General features: G+C 37.6%; 1 protein-coding gene across 1 annotated transcript in view; it reads right to left on the bottom strand.

The window, feature by feature from the left end:
- Positions 1-70: 70 nt before the first annotated feature.
- Positions 71-20252, bottom strand: part of GLE1 (nucleoporin GLE1-like protein) — a 39074-nt gene continuing 18892 nt past the window's right edge. The window contains 12 exon segments of the mRNA XM_089166369.1: positions 71-577; positions 658-774; positions 945-1076; positions 2357-2440; positions 2652-2732; positions 4478-4559; positions 6072-6142; positions 6472-6572; positions 6885-7128; positions 13748-13806; positions 13809-13918; positions 19313-19461. Of these exon segments, the coding sequence (XP_089022495.1) occupies positions 287-577; positions 658-774; positions 945-1076; positions 2357-2440; positions 2652-2732; positions 4478-4559; positions 6072-6142; positions 6472-6572; positions 6885-7128; positions 13748-13806; positions 13809-13918; positions 19313-19461 (1521 nt within the window). The 3' untranslated portion in view covers positions 71-286.

The raw sequence follows: 20252 nt of genomic DNA on the forward strand, positions 1-20252 counted from the left end.
GGTGATTTACCCAAGGGGGGGAACCCCTCCCACACATCAGTTAATTAAAACTTGGGTAGAACTCATCTTTAAGATCCAGCAGAAAAAAAGGGAGGATCTCAAAATTCTTGTAATCACTTTATGGAATTATTCATGCTCGACGTGAAATCAGGAATGGATTCATTAATGCTTAATTCCTACACATTAGTATTCACCAAGAAAAGGAAACATACATTGATTTAACAAAAACTATGACACATTTTAAATAACTTCACATGTGGAGGTACAACAAATCTACATTTTGCTTTTATCGATACTGATACGTGTATCTATTTGTATGATGATACTGTTGTTCATGGTGGTAACCCGTCTCTGACTCAGGAACAAATGTCTCAGACAATAAAGTAGTTTGAAGACGCCATCCTTCTGGTTCTTGGAGGTATTGCTGTGCTTCTATATATGGTTTGAGTCTTTTAATGACAGAGTTTAGCATGGGATCTCTGCTTGATTCGAGTGCAACCAAAAACTTGCCATGTATGATGTTTAGGATCTTTCCAAATTGTGATTTGTATTTTCGGAAGAGAGCAAAGCCTGCCACCTGGTGAAAATAGAACTTGATTATGGCAACTATAGGGCACGCTCGCAGATTCAAAGGAGGATAGTTCAAAATGAACTTACTTGTAGAAATGCATATAGAGCAGTTGCAGTGTATTTGTTGGCAGGAAGCGCATTCAAGAGCCTCGCAATCCATACCCATCCCTCCTTGAGCATGCTTTGGCCACCACCAAATTCAGTCTGCCATAACAAGAATTGTATGTTGTTATGGTTAAGATTGCCACGGAAGAAATTTTAGTACACAGATAAACCTGTAGATTGATTATTGACAAATGCTAACGGTATGTGGAATATTAGAACAGGATGATAAAATTCTCAAAAACATCGGCTGATACTTGATCGTCACCAACCTGAACCAGTGCACCATAAAACTTCATTATAGATGCAATGCGTTCTAGAAATTGCTCGGTGCTTTCAATCTTCCCATCTTCTTCTCGATAACCAATCATCTTGTAATAATCTTCTTTACTTTTGAACGCCGTCTGCAACAGGGGTGGGTCCAAGAATTGGTTAAAGTCCACTCAAATTTACGCATTAAGAAAATAAAGGCAAGAATCAAGTATGCCAGATTCAGCAGGAGGTGCGTTTTCTATGCTTCACAACTCAGACCAGCCATCGACTAGTGACCCAAATTCTTGGACCCAATTTCGAAAATCCGAATTCTTTTACCCAATTTCAAAGATGGACCCGCACCGACATATTTTGGTGGGCGACCCAATGACCCATTTTTGGAGATTTGGGGTGGAAGTGGAGCCCACCATTGATCTCAATTTATGAAGGGGGTGCAGTACAACCTAACCCGATGGATATATATATGATTTGGATTTTTTTGTTAAAGATTAAGATTTTGGGTGAGAGTTCTTGTAACACCATTTTTGGCAATTAGTTGTGAGATCTCTTTCTGTATTTCTTCTATATAGTGAAAAGCTCTTCCTCTTCGCCTGTTTTTATTCGTTATTTCGTGGTGTTCGTTTTAACAATACTCCATTTCATTAGGGGAAGGGGGTCCATTAATTATGCAAACTTCTAACCATAGCCTTCCTAAACCAAATTCAATCCTCAAAATAGGGTTGCAACAAGGCCAGGCTTTTGTAATCCCAAGCCAACCCCTATATATTCTAATCTAAGCTTATTCCCGCCCTAACCCTAATTTAGGGCCAAGGATTATTGTCCCTAACCCTAAGCCCTACAAAGCCAAGCCCATTCCCGCCCTGATTGGCCCTATTTGTCCCTAGCCCTGGCCTTGTCTCTAGCCCTAATTGGCCTCATCCCTAATTAGCCATGTTTGTCCTTGGCCTTGGCCATGATTGACCCCATACTTGGCCTTAGCCTCGATTGACCCTATCATTGTCTTTGTTCCTAAATCATTGAGATCAAGCACAAGGGACAAAATTAGGGCCATGATTAGGGCTATAATCAAGCCCAAAATCAAGGTCAGGGCAAAAAATCAGGGACCGGTCCGGACAGGCCCGACGGGCCAAAGAGTAATCCCAAGCCCGCCCTTGGCCCTAGTTAGGGCCAGAATATTTTGCCCCTAACCTGCCCTCAAGGCCAAAATCTTGAGCCCAAGCCCTATTTGGGCTCAGGGTTGGCTTAGGGCGGGTTAGGGCCAAACTTACACCCCTACCTCAAGAGTCCTTTTTTTTTTTTTTTGTGGGGGGGGGGGGGGAAGAACTGCTAATGCATTGGATTAGAGATCATAGCCTCCTTAAAGAGTTATAAAGGAAAAAGAACACATGGCCAAGTGATGAAATTAACTCACCTCAGAGTAATGTATATGCTTTGGAACAGTGTAGATGCAAGCTCTATGGAACTCGGCAAGAACAACATCCATTAGAAATGGGGCCTGAAAACAATTATTATTAGACCTAGATAGAAAACAACTTTAATGCATAACATTAACCAAATGCAATTGTAAAAAGAAACTTTCTTGAAAGGTAATTAAAGCAAAGACTACCCCTATAGCCATCTAAAAAAGGGCTAAGAAAGTGGGGGAACAGTGATAACAAGAACATAAAGTTCGCTTGACATTCAAATTTAAATGTAGGAGAGCTCACACGTTTAGTCACAAGAACAATGACATGACCACAACCAAAAACAGATGGCATCGGGATAGGTTTTTCACAATGGGAGACAATCTGCAGTATCAAAATGAGGCAAAAAAGTTGTTAGTTATGTTCCACCATTTAAAGGTCTCTGACAAATCCCAACAGTTGAAGCTAAAAAAAATTACATAAAGCATTTGGAACACTAAGCGAAACCTCATTCTTCATATCTGGACAAGTGAAAATTTATAAAAATAAATGTGAGGATATGGTTGATGTCATTGCATATATTTGGTCAGGATTGAATAGAACTGATCAGCCTAGTCAAAAATAAGAAAAATTCGGCTGAGCTCAGGAAGGATTGGCAGAGTCGACTTTTGATGATCAGTGCAGGGTCCAGTCCAGCCATTATGTGTTTATAACGGATCATTATGTGTTTATAACGGATTCAAACATTCGATCCCTAGAATGAGAATCAGCTTATCTTATGAATGATCAAGATACAACGATAACCCCTTGTAGTATTCTCTTAGGCATATTCAGAGTTTGAAAATTAGATTCCAAAAATCTCAGGGATCATGACCTACTTAACAAAATTATATGAAACAAAACATGAGACTGCGCCCAGTTCTGACTGACATTTCAATGATATACAAGTACTGTTTGAACCATCTCACAGAATCACCACTCTATACCACTGAAATATGCTGCTGGGGTTGCCACAGGCCAAAGAGATAAATTTCTGCTTGTTGAGGAAGATTTGACCATATTCAATTTCCATAGATTAGAGAGCTTAGAGAGCTTTACCATTCTACCTACTTAAATAAACAGCCTCAAGAGTTGTAGTTCAGATAACCTACTTCACTAAAAAACTTCGTGTACTTGTCTGGGGGTAGATTTTTTATATTGTCTGATACTGGAGGCTGATATATATAACCTCACGTTGTTGAAATTATTTTTATGGTAAATAAATTAAAATACAGATGTGAGAAACGTTAGTCTTGGAGTAAATTCAATGTTTTTCCTGGGAAAATTGAAGGGTATATATCCAAACACCAAAATAGGCTTCTTTTATTTTATTTTATTTGCTTTTAATTCTATTTTTTATAATGTACATTACAATTTTAAGGTCTGAAAATCTTTGTTATGCCTCACATAAGATTTCCTAAAGACTTGGAGCCAACCAAAACTTCCAAAAGAAAAAATAAAAGCAAAATTTTGAAGTTCCAGGGTTTGAAATGCTGAAACAAAATGATATTATAAAATATGGGCATATTAGACATTTAGGCTGCACTTGGTATAACATAAATTCTGTATGATTTTTCAGGGAAGCACTTAGATTCTTGCAATTGCTTCCTTGAGCAAATTAATTATTATCATAACTGAATCTCCCCAAAGATGGTGAAGTCTAGAAACAAGAAGAGGAATTCTCTATTGAGAAAACTGTTGTGACAGAACAAAATACTAAAAAGGTACTCAAGAGGATCATTTGTGTTGAACAAGATTCCGGTTAGAATCAGTCCAAAGAAAAAAAACCTGTCACAATAACTTGAATGAAATGATACCAAGCACACTCTTACCTTTTTGTTGAATATCATCAGGAGCCCAAGTCTTTTACAGTTATCTTGTCTTTTATCATGGCTAATAATATTTCATTTGATTTTTTATTTCTTTGCCAGTACGTAACGTTCTTTATCTTTTCCCCATCTAATAAAAGTGTTATTTAAAAATAATAATGATAATAATTCAATTTCCCCCCCCCCCCCCCCCCACCCCCATAGTTACAGAATAATTAGTTGCAAAGGAAAAACATGTCACCTGAAAGGTAATGCGCATACCTTCTTCGCCAATATCCCCAAGCTAATAGACTGAGGGCAACTAGGATCATTTAAAATTTTAATCAGTTCATCTGCCTTCATTCTGCAAGAGTGACAAGTTTACTTAGAATTCACATGTCAACGCATTATCAACCACATGGTATTTGAAATGTGTAATTGACCATATAGATGCTCAAAAACAGCCAAGAAAAATCCAACCAGACCAATACACGAGGGATAAGCACATATGGCCAAATTAATCCAAATATTTGCAGATGCTAAAAGCAATATATAACTTCAGGAGATGCTAAAAGCAATACAGTTTCAATTTAAAAAGGAGATGCTAAAAGCAATATATAACTTCAGGCCAGTTTGCACAACCCAAAAGTAAATGGGTTACGTCAAAACTGTTTATCTCAAAACCTTCAGCTGTTAAGGGCATTAAAAATGTATATCAACACAAAATATCGCACAGGATGTGCAGGCCCACACATACACATGGGTCTACGTGTGACACCATCATGTGATACCAAGCGACACAAAATCTAGGGGCACAACACATAACACAAAACCCTCACAGTTACCAAGGATTGAACACTCGACCTCCTGGTCCTGTACCATGTTAAATCTGCTTAATCAAAAGCTCGAGTGGTAAAAAGCTACAATGATGTATATATTCATTATTTACCCATAAATGGAAAAAGGAGCTACAACGTTGTACATCACTAGACAACATAAAATACAAATTCTTATCACTAGAAGTCGTTGAGTGAGCAGAGAAGTCAGAAGTATTAACTCCAATGAACCAACCTTCCTTTTTAACTAGGAAGCACTTCACACTCTCAAAAGTATAAACAATGATAAGGTGCTGTATTCTGAGCATTTAGCTGGAAAGAAATGGTAGGAAATTTGATAACCGCAACCAAATGGCATGTGCAACGGAATTTGTGGCTTGAAGTTAAATATATTCATATCAGTGAAATAGATCAAGTAGAACTGGTATGTGGAAAAAAGTCAAAAGGAAGTAAATTCAACAAGTTTCTAGTTAGAAATAATTTTTCTTCAATGCAATGCAATTTTTTGTGGCCACCACATTACTAACCTAATTGGAATGATAACCAGCTACAGTGTAATACTGAATATGATATATAAAAAAAAAATAAAAAAAAAAACTGCAATCTCGTCTGTAAGTCCACCTATTTTCATATCACAACAATTTACTTCCAACCAAACACCCCATTCAGAAGTTTTATGGACACATCTTGATTTCTACATTTATGACTTGAGTTTCTCTTTGCCATTAGAAAGATATACTTCTCAGTGACTAGTAAATAGGTTCGTCCCTTAGAGCAGTGTTGATATGAAACCTCATTCTTTATCTATTTGCTACTTTTTGGGAGATGAAATATATTAAAAGGTGTTCACATTACAAATCTCAAACAGATAAATGCAATTTAAGGACAGTACATTAAAAAAAATCTACAACCACCTTTTTCATTGGGTCTCAGTGACCAGTGTACAGGACATAGAGAATAATAACAAAAACCTAGATAACATGTTTAAAAACCAGAATTGAACACAACACTCCATAGTCACGTAAAAGGATCCTTCTCACCTAACATTTTCTTTAACGCCAGTTATCTGTTTTATATTCCTAGAAATCGCCATCTCATATCTACGAAAAATCTGCCAGAACAACCAAAAAAAGAATCAAAATAACGAAACTTATAAAAGAAGATAAGCTGGCATAAAAAAAAAATCTTGTAATGAAATAAATGCATCACTCCAACAATAGATCAGTATTGAGGGCACGCAAGACTTACCAGCTAATGATGGGAAAATATATTAAAATAAAAAAAAATACATTGCCAAAGTCTAATTTATTTATTTCATTTTGTTTTGTTGTGAAAAAAATGTGAAATCTGTTACTAAAAATATACAACATAGATAGAAAAAAGAAACATTTCAGTTATAAACTAGAGAAGGGGAAAGAATTTGTAACAGTGCAACATTACCTGTGTGGAAAATGCCTTGTTCTTTTCATCCAATTCTTTGTACTTCTGTAGTCTTTCTGCCTCTGCTTTCAGTGCACTTTCTGCACCTTTAACTACTTTACCTGTAATAATTAGGACTAGTAAGCTCAATAGAGGCATGGTACCAAGCCAAAAAAAATTTTAAATATAAAGAATGCTAAAAGGTCAGAAGGAAAGAATCCAAGAACTGAACTTATACATTTCACTAAGTGCTCAAGCAATAGATCCAGTTCTGAAATATGTTTGTGATTTTGAATAAAATGTGTTGATGATTTATCCATCAAGAAGACACATAAACTTTCAAGGCGAGCAACCAATCGAGTAATCCAAATTCAAGATGAAAAACAGGTTAACTAATCCTTGCGAGGTAACACGACTGTCAAAAAATACTAAACCTATTAATTGCACTTCATTGCAGACATTCGGTCCTGACTGCTTCCACTGAGGACCTTTATTCTTTGATTCTTGCAAAGCCTCTCCACTTGCATCCGCCCTGAAACCAGTAACTTCTTTTTGTACTAACTGAGTGGCAGGCAATTTCCTAGTTTCATTAGCTTCCCTTTCTGCAGCTTCTGTGCTTGCTCTTCTCTCAGCTTCCAATGCTGCTTTCTGTTCTTGTTCAGATCTCTTTTTTGCAGCCTAGATATAACCAAACAATAGAGTAATGGGAGATGAGAGAGATATACTAGTTCATTTAAAAAAAAATAAGAAATAAAAAATAAAAATTAAGAATGAAATTCAGCAATAATCAACCCAAGAGACAGTGCGTATTAGTTGACATAATATCACACAGATATTGGAGATGACTATGAAATTGAACACTAACAACCAAGAGAAACTAGCAAACAGACACAAAAAGAAGCAAGAGAAAAATGTAGTCAAGTACGGGTTCTGATAAAAATTTATTCATTTCAACAGAGAAATGTCTATGATGTTTTTTATCAAATGGTTCCTGTCATGTATAACCATGCATCCCCCTCATTAATCCATAAACACTCTTGAGATAATTCAATGCTTTATTTTTCCATGGGGAGATTTTGGGTTGAAACTGGATGAGTAAATAAGGGACTGCAGTTTCAAGTCCCAACCATACATTCTGTGCTGGTTGGGCCAACCAGAAATCCTGCTCCCTTGGAAGTAAGCAGCTTAATGTAAAGGCAAAAAGAGTCTTCTCAAGTGTCACAAGATATGGTGAATTTGAATTCATCAGGTTGAATATAATTACTAGATTTTGGCCAGATGATTATCTTTTTACATTTAAAGCTAGTGAGCACTAGGGTTCAACAGGTAGAACCATACAACCATACAACAGAGAGGGAGAGAGAAGATGTTGTGCAGGAGAAAGTCCCAATCAAATTCAAGGTGAACATAGGTACCGATACGTGGTCTTGGTGAATAATTCATTTAGTACTGTTAATAACTCCATTCGAAGGGTAAAATAAGCACAAGAAAATGCCTCTTTCTTATGGAGTTCAAATCCGAGTAGGATTCCTTTTTTTTAATTTTTTAGTTCATTTTGATTTTTTATCCAAAAAGATCTTGTATTGGAACCAACAAATAAAGCTAAGTGAGCAGTGCAGTCTTCATCAATTCTGAGAAGCTCCACAGCCTTCTCATGGAACATCTTCTTCCCTTTTCTTTCTTTCTTCTTTTCTTAGATCTGAATCTAACTTACATGGTATCAGAGCTGGTTCAATAAAATACTAGCTGTGATCGTTCTTCTTCAATTTTCATTCTTCTACAACAACCAATAAGCCTTTGTCCCAACTAAATGGGGACAGCTTCAGTTTTTCATTCTTCTAATAAAACGTATTGCTGCTGGACAAGTTCCAAAGATCTCCTTCACCATCACCTGAAGGATGCAGCATCCATTGCTGTAGTTTTTTATGAGAAGTTTGAACTAGTTCCTCCACTTAAAAGGACAGCTTCAGCCTCCCTAAAAAGTCAACTCTTTTTCTTCTTTTTTTGGAAATTAGGTTTGTTTGTTTAATGGAATCAATCCTAGTTTGTTTAGAATTCCTTCGTTTGGTTCTTCCCGGGGGGGGGGGAAGAAGAAGCTGTATGTTTGGGTATATATACTCCTCGTTTGGTTCTTCTCTCTCTGGGTAACTGGGATTCTGACTTCTGGAGGGGAAAGAAGACCCTGCTTTACCGTTCAGTATTTTGGGATAAGTTCTAGTTATTATACTCTAGTTCTGTCATCCTCAAAATAAGTTCTAGTTATCATACTCTAGTTCTATCATCTGTTTTGAGAATTATTCTGATTCAGACGCTATAAATTTGTTGTCAAATAGTTTGTCAAGTTTAAAATTATGGTTTAAGAATTATTCTGGCTAGAGGTTCTGTTTTGGGAGCTACTCTGGTTTGGAAAGAAAAGATACAGAAAAAGAGAAAAAGGAAAGAAACTCTGATTCTGTTGTGGGAATTTTTTGGCTTTAAAATTCTTTTAGGGAAGACTTTTCTGGTTCTCTTTTAGATTTTTAGGGTTCATTTTTGGGGCTGTATTTCTGATTTACAGCAAGGGTTCTCTAGTATCTTGTGCCGGTTCTTGTTTTCTATCTCCTTTTATTGCAGTCCACTGTTATTATTTGTCTCTGACTTTCAGGGAGCTGAGGCTGTATAAATTCTTGGAATTAAAAACATCTGAACCTAAAGCTACTATGACTGAAGTTTTATCCTCATCCTTCTATCACTTGACTGAAAAGAAACTAAAAGGTGCCTCTAATTTTCACCAATGCAAAACTATGGTTAAAGTTCTCACTGGAGGGGAGAGCAAGGCCACTTGACTCAATCTATCCCCAAAGGGGATATGAATTGGGTAGTCACCGATGCACGTACTCTAGGACGATATTTAATGTTACTCACCTACCATGAAAGATTTGTCAAGGTATTTAATGATGTTGTACACAGGCTAATAATTTCTCCAGAATATATAATTGTCACAAGAGTTCTATAGGGTTGATAGAAAAGGTAGAACCTAGCCCAGTATTTTACTGATTTTAAGACGATGTATGAAGAATTGAACTCAATATTACCCATCTCTTCTAATATAAAAACAATGCAACAACAAAGGGAACAGCTTGTGGTGGTGGGTTTCTTGGGAGTGTAGGAAAGGAATTTTACTCTGTCGGAGCACAGATTCGAGTTCCCACTTTAGCTGACACTTCCTCACAGGTTCTCCAAGTGCCAAAGGAGAATCTAAATGACACTGTTCCAGATGATAAATCTGCACTTGCAACCTTTAAACCCAGTTGAGGTTCCTCAGGAGTACAAAATACAGGAAAGAATCATGAAATTTTTTTGGGTAAGAATGTTGGCTCTTTAACACCCTGCTGATCCTGATAGTTCTGGACAAACTAAGACTTGCCATCATGGTGGGAAACCTAGACAATATTGTTGGAAGCTACTAAATGGAAAACCATCACAGCCATCCATTACTAATACTGCTTTATTGAAGTCTACCCTGCCCCCCCCCCCCCCACACCCCTAGTTGAAGATAGTGAAGATGTCACTCAATCACAACCCCACACAGCTACTTTCCTTCCAGACAGGTAATGCCACAAGAAGTCTTTTATTTGAACCCCACCCTTGGGTTGTCAATTCAAGAGCAGCTGAAACATGATAGGTAGTCCCCGTATCTTTTCTTAGTTTTCCCCCATCATTATACATGGGCACCCTAGCATATGGGTTCTATGACAATGATAAAGGCACATGAACTGTTTCATTTACCCCCTCTGTCATTATTCTCCGTATATATACACCTGACTTCCTGTTTAATCTGTTATCTTCATAAATTCACTACCACTTACAATTACTTAGTCACCTTTTTTCCCTAGAAACTGTCCTTTTCAGGATCTTTTGACAAAGCACATACTTGGTAGAGGCTGAGAATCTGGAGGATTGTACCTGTTTGAATACCACCACTATGGGTTGTTTGGGCATCCCCAACTGTCACCAAATTCATTGTCATTTGGGTCATCCATCTTTAAATAATTTAAAATTGTTAGGTAGTCATTTTTATTCTCTTTCTAATCTACCTTGTGAGTCCTGTCAGTTTGGGAAACTGCACCGTGTGAGTTATCCTCCTTGTCTTAAATAGGTCTGAGCAGCCTTTTTCTTTAGTCCATGATGATGCTTGGGGACCATGTCCTGTTTTATCCACTTTGGGTTTCAGATATTTTGTTACCTCTGTAGACGATTATTCAAATCACTTGGATTTATTTGAAAAAATCTCGTTCAAAATTATTTTATACTTTTGTGGTTTTATTGCTGAAATACGGACCCAATATGGAATTATGGTTAAGATTCTTCGCAATGAAAATGTGAAAGAATATTTCTCTACACCCTTTCAGACCTTTTTGACCTCTAATGGGATTCTTCACTAGTCCTCGTGTGCTGACACCCCCTCAACAAAATGGTGTGGTCGAATGGAAGAATCATCATTTAATGGAGATTACTCACTCTTTATTGTTTAAAATGCGAGATCTAAACCTATTTGGGGTGACGTAGGGCAAACTGCTAGTGACCTGATCAACCGAATCCTTCCTCTATTTGTATTCCCTACTCCATGTTATTTACCTCTCTTTCTTTGTTTGCTTTGCCTCCCCATGTTTTGGATGTGTTTGTTTTATTCGTGATCATCGTCCAAGTCTATCCAAGTTAGATCCTCGGTCCCTCAAATGTATTTTTGTAGGATATTCCTATACCCAGAAAGAGTAACAAAAATACTGTCGCTGCAGACATCTCATTTTCTGTAAGTACCCTTGTCTTTACTAAACAGCTGACTGTGTCTGATTTTGATTCTGATATTCTTGTTCATGGTTGTCAAAGCGTCTGCCTAGGCGGCGAAGCAGTTTTTCAACCGCCTTGTTTTGAACCGCTTTATTAACATGCAGTTTTTTTGGCGCTGTTTCACCTAATTGCTACCACTTTGTCACCTCGTGCGCCTTATTGCCTCCTAGACTCCAAAACGGTCACCTTTTTTATATTTTGTACATGATAATATTTTTTCTTTATTCTACAAAGCCGTATACGAACTTAATAGTTAATCATTTTGGAATTGGGAATCAATGAATCATTAAATGGTTAAGACACTTATTTGGTATCACATTATCATAGAAGTAAGTAAAAATGTAAAATTACTACTTTCATTTTCATACTTATAATTTGATATAGTTTATAGTCATATGTTATGATGCTTGATGAGATAAACTTATGTTTGTATTCGTTTTTGAATAATGTTTTATAATTATGATTATTGAATGCTTTTTTCTTTTAGATGAATGTGATTCTTGAATGTTTGTTTAGCTTATAATAGAAATTATCAGCATAAAAGTAGTCGTATTGAAAGAATTTGACCCAACCGCATTGGTCGCCTTATTGCTGCCTAGGCGCCGCTTTCTCGCCTAGGCAGAGCCCCAATCGCTTTGCTGCCTTGACAACCATGTCTTGTTAGCATCTCTTCTCCTTCTATGTCACAAGTTCCATCACCACCTCCCCCACCCACTCTGTTTGAGATCATCGTCATGTATCAGAGGAGTTATAGTCCCTTCCCCTCTGGCAGCCCTGGCAGCTTCTCCTTCATAGGAAGATCCTGCTGCCACACCACCACCTCCCATCCCTTCTTCAGATCTTGATGTCCCAAATGCATTTCAGGGTACTTGGAGTTATGTTCAAGATCTGTGTTCTAATTCTGTGTCATAGTCTAACCTTTTTCCTCACTATTATGCTTGTTTATCCACATTTGAAAATCATCCCCTTTCCAAATCTGTCTTGGAGGCATTGGCTAGTCCTGGGGTGATCTGCTGCTATATATGATGAGTTGTGTACCCTTGAAGAAAACCAGACCTGGGAGGTCCCTTTAGCAGTATGAAAGACTGCCATTGGATGTTGTTGGGTATTCGCAGTCAAAGTCAATCCCAGTGGCACCCTTTCTCTTTTGAAGGCTTGGTTTGTGGCTAAGGGGTATGCTCAGCCTTACAGTATCAACTATTTTGATACCTTCTCAAGAATTAGTGCTTCTCGATGGAGGTAACTGGCTGGACTTGTACTCAAGAAGGAATCCTCTTTCTTATTTTATTTTTAAGTTCATTTTGATTTCCTTATCCGAATAGACCTTGTATTTGAACCTATAAATAAAGCGAAGTGTCTTCAGCGATTCTAACAAGCTCCACAACCTTGTTGCAGAACATCTTCTTCCCTTCTTTTTCTCTTTCTTCTCTTCTTAATCTGAATCTAACTTACAAGCTTAAACAGTCAAACAAATAAAAACAAGTCAGCCTTATCCCAACAAAATGAGGTCAGCTACATGAATCCTAGCCCTACAATCCACAGCATTCAAGGTCGTACTTGCCCAACACTGTGTGTCTTTCCCAACCCCTTCTCCTAAGTCATTTTTAAGTATTTGCCCCTGCTCTTCTAGAGCCATCAACGAAAATCAATTACTCCTCCAAACTGGAGCATTCAAAGACCTCCATTGAACATGAAATTCAAACAGTTAAGACATTTTAATTAAGATGGTTTTTATATTCAATATTGTTAAAAGGACCACTAACAAATCACAAACAAAAACGGAAATAAATCAAAGCAACATAGATTTAACATGGTTCACACATCAACGCAATTTACTATGTCCATGGGCGAAGAACTTTCACCATTTACGGATGAAGGTTACAATGGAGTCTCTCAAAACCACCAGAACGGTGTTAGAGAACTCTCACCCAAAACCAAAAATCTCCAAATCACACAATGATCTCTACAATAGCACATGAAATAAATAAATAGAATTTTAATTGGGTAAATGGGTTGACCAATCTGGTTGGGTCATATCATAGCACGGGTACAAAAATTCTTGTACTGGCCTTTTGCTTCAATCACGGTCTAAAAAAAGGGGTCATTCGGTTGCCCATCAAAATATGTCGGTGCAAGCCAACTTTAAAAGCTAGGTACAAGAATTCGGGTCACACATAACAAATATATTTATTTCAAAATGCATTACTATATCATAATTACAAAAAAATAATAAAAATCTATAGATCTTGATGATGATATGAATAACACAAAGGGCAAGACTTATTCAAGCTGTGCAGATGGATGATAGACATTGTGAACCACTAGAGACAGCTTAACTTTTAAAAACATTAACATTATATGGAAGATGTATATAAAAAAATAACTGAAGAAGAACATCTAAATAGGGATGTATGTACGTATGTATGAATGAATGCATGTGAGAAATGGTAATCTTTAGAAAATTGACCTCTCCTTCAGCTTTCGCTCTTTCTTGGCGCAGCCTTTCATCTTGAAGAGCTTTTTCATTTTTTTGGCCTCTTCAAATGCCGCATCATTTCTTATCCTCCGTTCTTCTATTTGGGATCTGTGTTCATAATCCCGCTGGACTGCAATTAAGTGGTTATCCAGTGCCTCTGCCCTACAGTAGTGCCATTAAAAAATGTCAAAAAGATTCCCCTCCGAGTAATGTAGATGGAAATAAAATGACTGATTTATGATCAAAGCACCAGCTTCAAGACTAATATCTGAATATACTTACTGTAGTGATCAAATTATAATCCTGCAAAGGAGCGTCACATTTAAACAAGAATAGCTCTACCTGGGAGGGGAAGAAAAAGTGCTTTCAAACCAGAATCTGGAATGAAATGTTATACAGTTAAAATGGAAGTAACAATTGACACATGGGACGGAAGCCTTTTCAAATCTCAAAATCTAGATACCCAGAGGATGTGGTGGTCAGCTTGGAATACTACCAAACTAGTAACTTGCTTCATTAAAATGAGAGTGTTTGAAATCCTTCGCTAATGAAGTAGTCAAATAAGGAAGTGGGATTTTGAGGGAGACACTAATGCAATGTGGAATGAGATGGCTACATGTATCAGAAAGGTGGCTAAAGATGTCAAAGGTGAAATAAAAGGAAAGCTCCATTTTTATAGAAACTTGGCGGTGGGATGGTGATGTTCAAGCAACCATTAAGAATAAGAAAGTTGGTTTCAAGACTTTGCAAAAGACTAAGGATATCAAAGATCTCCAAAGGTATAGGTTGGCTAAAAATAAACTAAGAAAATTGTGGGAAAAGCAAGACAGGAGAAGTATGAAGATTTATATATTAAGCTGAGCACGAAGAAAGGAGAAAATTTTATTCGTAAGATAGCTAAATAAGGGACAGGATGAGTAGAGATCTTGACCATGTTGGATGTACTAAAGGTGAAGATGGTAAAGTTCTAGTACATGCTAAGGACATTAAGAAGAGATGGGAAATCTATTTCTCTACAAAACGAGTCTACTTCGGTATCTTGTGAATCAGAAAAAATTATACCATTCACTAAGGCACAAAGGGCAAGACACAAGGTCTTGATGAAATCCCAATAGAAGTATAGAAGAACTTAGAAACCTATGGGCTCGCTTGGTTGACTTAGTCATTTAATAAGATTGTGAGCATAAACAAAAAGCTAGATGAATAGAGGAGAAGCATCATGGTTCCAATTTACAAAAAAAGAAGAAGAGATATTTAAAGCTATAATAACTATAGAGACATTAAATGAAATTATGGGAGAGAGGCATTGAAACCCGTTTGAGACAATTAACCACAATTATGGAGAACCAATTGGGAAGCTCACTTATTAGGATACTTATGGAAAGGTATAGAGGTTGTAGGAAAGACCTTCATATGGTATTTATTGACCTTGAAAAAGCTTATGATAGAGTTCCTAGAGTGTTAATTTGGCAAGTACTAGAGAAAAAAAAGTGTTGCAAGTAAATACATGGACCCAGTTAAAGATATGTATGATGGTTAAGTGACAAGTGTAAGAACAATGGGGGGATAAAGTAATGAATTCCAATTACATGTGGACTACATCAAGGATCAGCTCTAAGCCAATATTTATTTTCACTTATAGTGGACGAATTAACCAAAGACATTTAAGCCGAGGTTCATTGCTATGTGCTTTTTGCTGATAATATTGTATTGATAGATGAGACTCAAGTAGGGATTAATACCAAGTTAGATTCATGGAGAACAACTTTGGAATAAAAGGGATTCAAACAAAGTAGAACGAAGATAGAATATCTAGTTTTCATTCTTTGGTCATGATTGGGCGACCAATGAGCGATGAAACCTGATAATAATGAGATTTTTCAGAGCAATTATTTTAGGTACCTTAGTTCAATTGTAAATAAAAAAGGTAACACAAAGGATGATGTTTCCTAAAAAATTTAAATAGGGTTAATGAAGTGAAGAGGTGTGTCCGAGGTCTTGTGTGATTGACGTATTCCTTAAAAGCTCAAAGAAAAATTCTATATAACCGTCGTTCTACCAGCTATAATGTATGGTGCAGAGTATTAAATTATTAAAAAGAATCATATAAATAAACTCAATGTAGTAGAAATGAAGATGATAAGATGGATGGGTGACAAAACTAGGAAGGATAAGATAAGGAATGATCATATTAGAGTTGGTCAGGGGGTAGCTCCAATAAGTGATAAGCTACGAGAAAGTCGTTTGAGGTGGCACAACCACATTAAATGGAGGGCCTATAAATGAGAAGTGATATAATCTAGATTAAAGGAATTAGAAGACCTAGGGACAAACTTGAGATAACCTTAAGAGAAGCAGTGAGAAAACATATGCATAGCTTAGACCTTGTATCTAGCATGGCCTCAAACAGAGCTATTAGAAGGCAAAAATCCATGTAGCTGATCCCATTTAGTCAGGACAAGGCTTGATGATGATAGTAATTAGTTTCATTAGTTTTTTTTTTTTTTTAATCTATTATTATTATTTTTTATTTTTTTTTTTGGGGGGGGGGGGGTTTCCACCTTTAGTTAATGTCATGCATTGTTTACTTCTCCTAGGCAACCTTACAGACAACACAACTTGAGCTGATTTTAGCTTAAACCCAAGTTAAACATACCAAAAGAACTCTGAAACAGAGATTGTTGTATATTCTGCACTCTGTTGGAAGAAAGCATATCATTTCAGATATAGCTATCATCCCCCACTCCCCAGCAGGCCTTATTGAAATTTCAACCTAGACACTAGACCTTTTGAGGGGACCGAAGCACACAACTGAACTTGGCTTTCAAGTAATGGTGGTGAAAAATGCCTCTCCCTCTCCTCCTCTCCACGTCTCCTCTCTGTTTCTGCAAATCTTTCGTTGAGCTCTCTAATCTGAGCATCGATCTCCTCCTCTTGTCTATTTTTGCGAGGTTAGGTCAAGCATGATCTCAGATTTGAAATCAGCTCTCTTCCCTTTGTTTCTCCTCCTCTCTCTGTTCTCTCGTGAGGTTGAATCAATCATGTTCTTCCCTTTAATTCTCCTCTTCTCTTTGTTTCTTCTCCTCCTATTTCTTTGGTGGAGTGGTCGAGAAAGATCTTAGTTCTTAGATCCGAACTCCCTCTCCACTTCTCCTCTTCTCTCTTCTTCTCTTCCTATCCCAGCCTCTGTCCCCCCCCCCCCCAAAAAAAAAAATTGAGCATGATTGGGGCCATCTCAGATTCTCAGGGTTCATCTTTGTCTGTTGAGGGTTCCAGTCTCAATGGCTCCTTTGGCATCGGGGGAAACCTTGAGGGGGTATCGTTGTTGTTCTCTCCAAATTGGGTTCAAACTCAAATCCACTCTCTATTTCTCCTCCTATCTCCCTTTTCTGTTTTTGGGCTCGGCTTCACATCGTTGAGGGTTCTTTTCCTCTTGGTCTCTCTAATGTTGGGGGGGCAAGCTTAAGACCCATAGTTGTTGATCTCTCCATACCAGGTTCGACCTCAGATCCAGATTCTTCTTCTCCCTTTGTTTCATCAGTCTCTTCCCTTCCTAATTCTAGGGTTTGCTTCAATTTGTCGAGGGTTCTAGCCATTGATGGCTTCTCTGGCTTTGGGGGAAAGCCATGATATTTGAACTCTCCAAATTAGTTTGGAGTCTAATATGTTTTCTTCGTTCTTCATCTCAATCTTGTGATGCTACCTTCCTTTGCGTTTGTGGTGCTATTGCATAGGTCCATGTGTTTTGTTACTAGGAAGGCTTCTCATAGCTTCGATCAAACCATGTGCTTTGTCACTAGGAAGGCTACTCATAGCTCCAATCAAACGAGAGACTACGTCGGTTTAGCTAGGGCCCCTTTGGTCCACTTCCATGGTTGTTAGTCTGATTGTATGGCTATGGGCCACTTGTGGTGTTTAACTAGTTTGCAATTATTGTTGCCCTTAGATAGTTGCTTGGCTTGATGTCTCTTAGTTTGCTTCTTAGTTTGGCTTTGGGCAACTTATGCTTGTGTAACTAGTTTGCTTTAATTGTTGCTCTTAGTAACTGCTAGGCTCAATGCCTCCTAGGTTGCTTGTTAGTTGAGGCCTCTTTCTCGCTTTGTTTGCGCTTTGTCCCTTGTGCTTTGGTATTTTATTTTATTCTCTTTGGTAATGAATTATTTAATCATCAATATATATGAATGGTGATCCATTTGTGAGTCAAATTAGGAACTTTAGAAGGTTTCTATATATGTAATGCATCTCCCATGAATAGAGATGATTTGATTAACTAATATGACTTTATAAGAGTTTTGGTATCGTTGAGCAACGCATACAAGATTGCGTTCCCAGTTCTGATTTCTTCTCTTCATTTCTTCTATTTTCTTCCCCCAAGAATATATTCCATCATTCAAGCTTCTGTTCAAGAATATCTTTGACAAAAGTAAGTTGAATTATACCACCAAGTTCTTCTTCTCCTTCTAATCCATTACATCCCAATCCCCAATTACTCCCCCTTCTTTTTCAATACTCCAGTCAACTACCCCAAAATCTCAAGACCCTAAAACCATAACCTTTTGAATTGAGATCCTGAAAGACTAAGTCCTTGTATATCCTATTTTCTCTAGGGTACATCAATATGGGCATGAGCAATAGGCTGCAGCAAGAGGGATGAGGGTGGGAGGGCTAGCAGGAAGAAGAAGAAGGGCCAGGTGCTGTTAAGATTTGGGTCAGATCAACTGATTGAAGAAGGGATAGCTGCAAGGTGAGGCAGAGAAGCAGGGTGCCGGGCAGGGTTGAGGTTGTGATTGTAGGAGAAAGAAGACGAAGAGATGAAACTAGTCTTTATAATATAAAGGTAAATCCCTACTTTACCTTTTCACCAGAAAAGAAAATCCCTATTTTACCCCTCTGTTATGAGCCTTATAAGCAAGTGCTCTACTTCAGCACTTGTTTTTAGGCAGAACCCATACTAGACCAAACCAACTTTATTCTGGTTTTTGGGAATTCCTTTACTTTATTCTGGTTTTTGGGAATTCCTTTGTTTGTTTGTTTGTTTTTTTTTTTTTTTTTTTTTTTTTTTTTGACATTTCTTTTGAACAAATAAATTAAAAGGGGTACAATTAGACACAAAAATGAGAACTTACCAGAAAATGAGAATGCAACCATAAGGAGACTTAAAATGCGAAACCTGTGCCAAAAGTTTCCGCACAAGCGGAATCCCCCCCCCGGGCATTTTCCTACAGTCTTGCCCCAGAAATTCTTGCTGAGAGGCTGTTTTCGATACCTTGACCTCAGGTTACAACTGTGGTCCACGGTCCACCCGACCATTGTGCCAAGGGCTGCCTTTAAGCACATACTAATAAATTTCACCCCACATATTTCATCAGGGGAAATAAAGATAAAAAAAAACAGGAACTCCTACTCCTGATACAAATAATCTAAAAGCGATGAGTAAACATAAGAAGCTCATCTCCAACAACAACAACAAGAAGCCTTATCCCAACTAAACGAGGTTGGCTACAGGGATCCTTGCCTAGAGCAAAAACTGTTGCAAAGACAAGATGGAAATCTTACATTTTCCGTTGATATTGTGTGTCTAGTTTTCTGTCCATCTCTCGCCTTGCTTCTTTCAACTTATCAATTTGAATGAGTGCAGAAATAGACCTTTCATTGTCACTCATCAAATCATTCTGCAACACAGAAACTGTGTTCCTAATTTCCTCCTGTCAATCAGGAAAAAAAGAAGAAGTTATGTGATGGAATACATGGACCGCTTCAAAAGCATATAGAAGTGTCTTTGCTCTAGTTGAAAGAGAAGTGTGAAAAACGGCCATGACCCGGCAAGCCTGTATTTGTATGCTACCAATAAGTGTGGACCTGTATGGCATTTTTTTGCACACAATGACCACCCTCAGCCCTGAGAAGCATCATCACACTGGCAAATAGGCTTATCAGACCAAAATTACATAGCTAAATGTCAACATTAACCCTCCATCAGCAGGATAAATTGTCGTCTTACATCTGATCCTTTTGGGGAGCATTAAGGACAAGTCTCTTTAGGAGCTCTTTCTCAGTCAATTTCTAATAAAACATCTTTTTGTCATGCACACATTTTGAGATCTGCATCTTTCTGGCTTTTGCAGATTTAATTGATGTTACGTGGACAACTAATTCTGTTCTTGAGAGGTTGGTGCTAAATTCCGGCTCAAGCTACAAAAGCTGGACTTCTTTTAAGATAGTAAATTTTTAGAAGTGACACTAGAATGCAGCTTGCTGGGGATCCTGGTCAGATTATCCAGAGTTGGAACCAAATGGCTGATGATACTCAAAGAATGACTAGTGCAAAAATTGGGTGCCATCATATACCCCCTTGTATCTGCTAGGTTCACAAGCTAGAGATAAGTGGACTCGAACCACTGGGATCTGCCACAGGGTAAACCGTTCATCCTTAAAAACTGTTCCCCAAATATTTAAAGTGGACTCTGAATCTATTTGCCTTTCATCTTGCCAATGT

Source organism: Hakea prostrata, chromosome 8, assembly GCF_041222555.1.
Source record: "Hakea prostrata isolate BN-2017 chromosome 8, UWA_Hpros_2, whole genome shotgun sequence".
Classification (NCBI taxonomy): Eukaryota; Viridiplantae; Streptophyta; class Magnoliopsida; order Proteales; family Proteaceae; genus Hakea; species Hakea prostrata.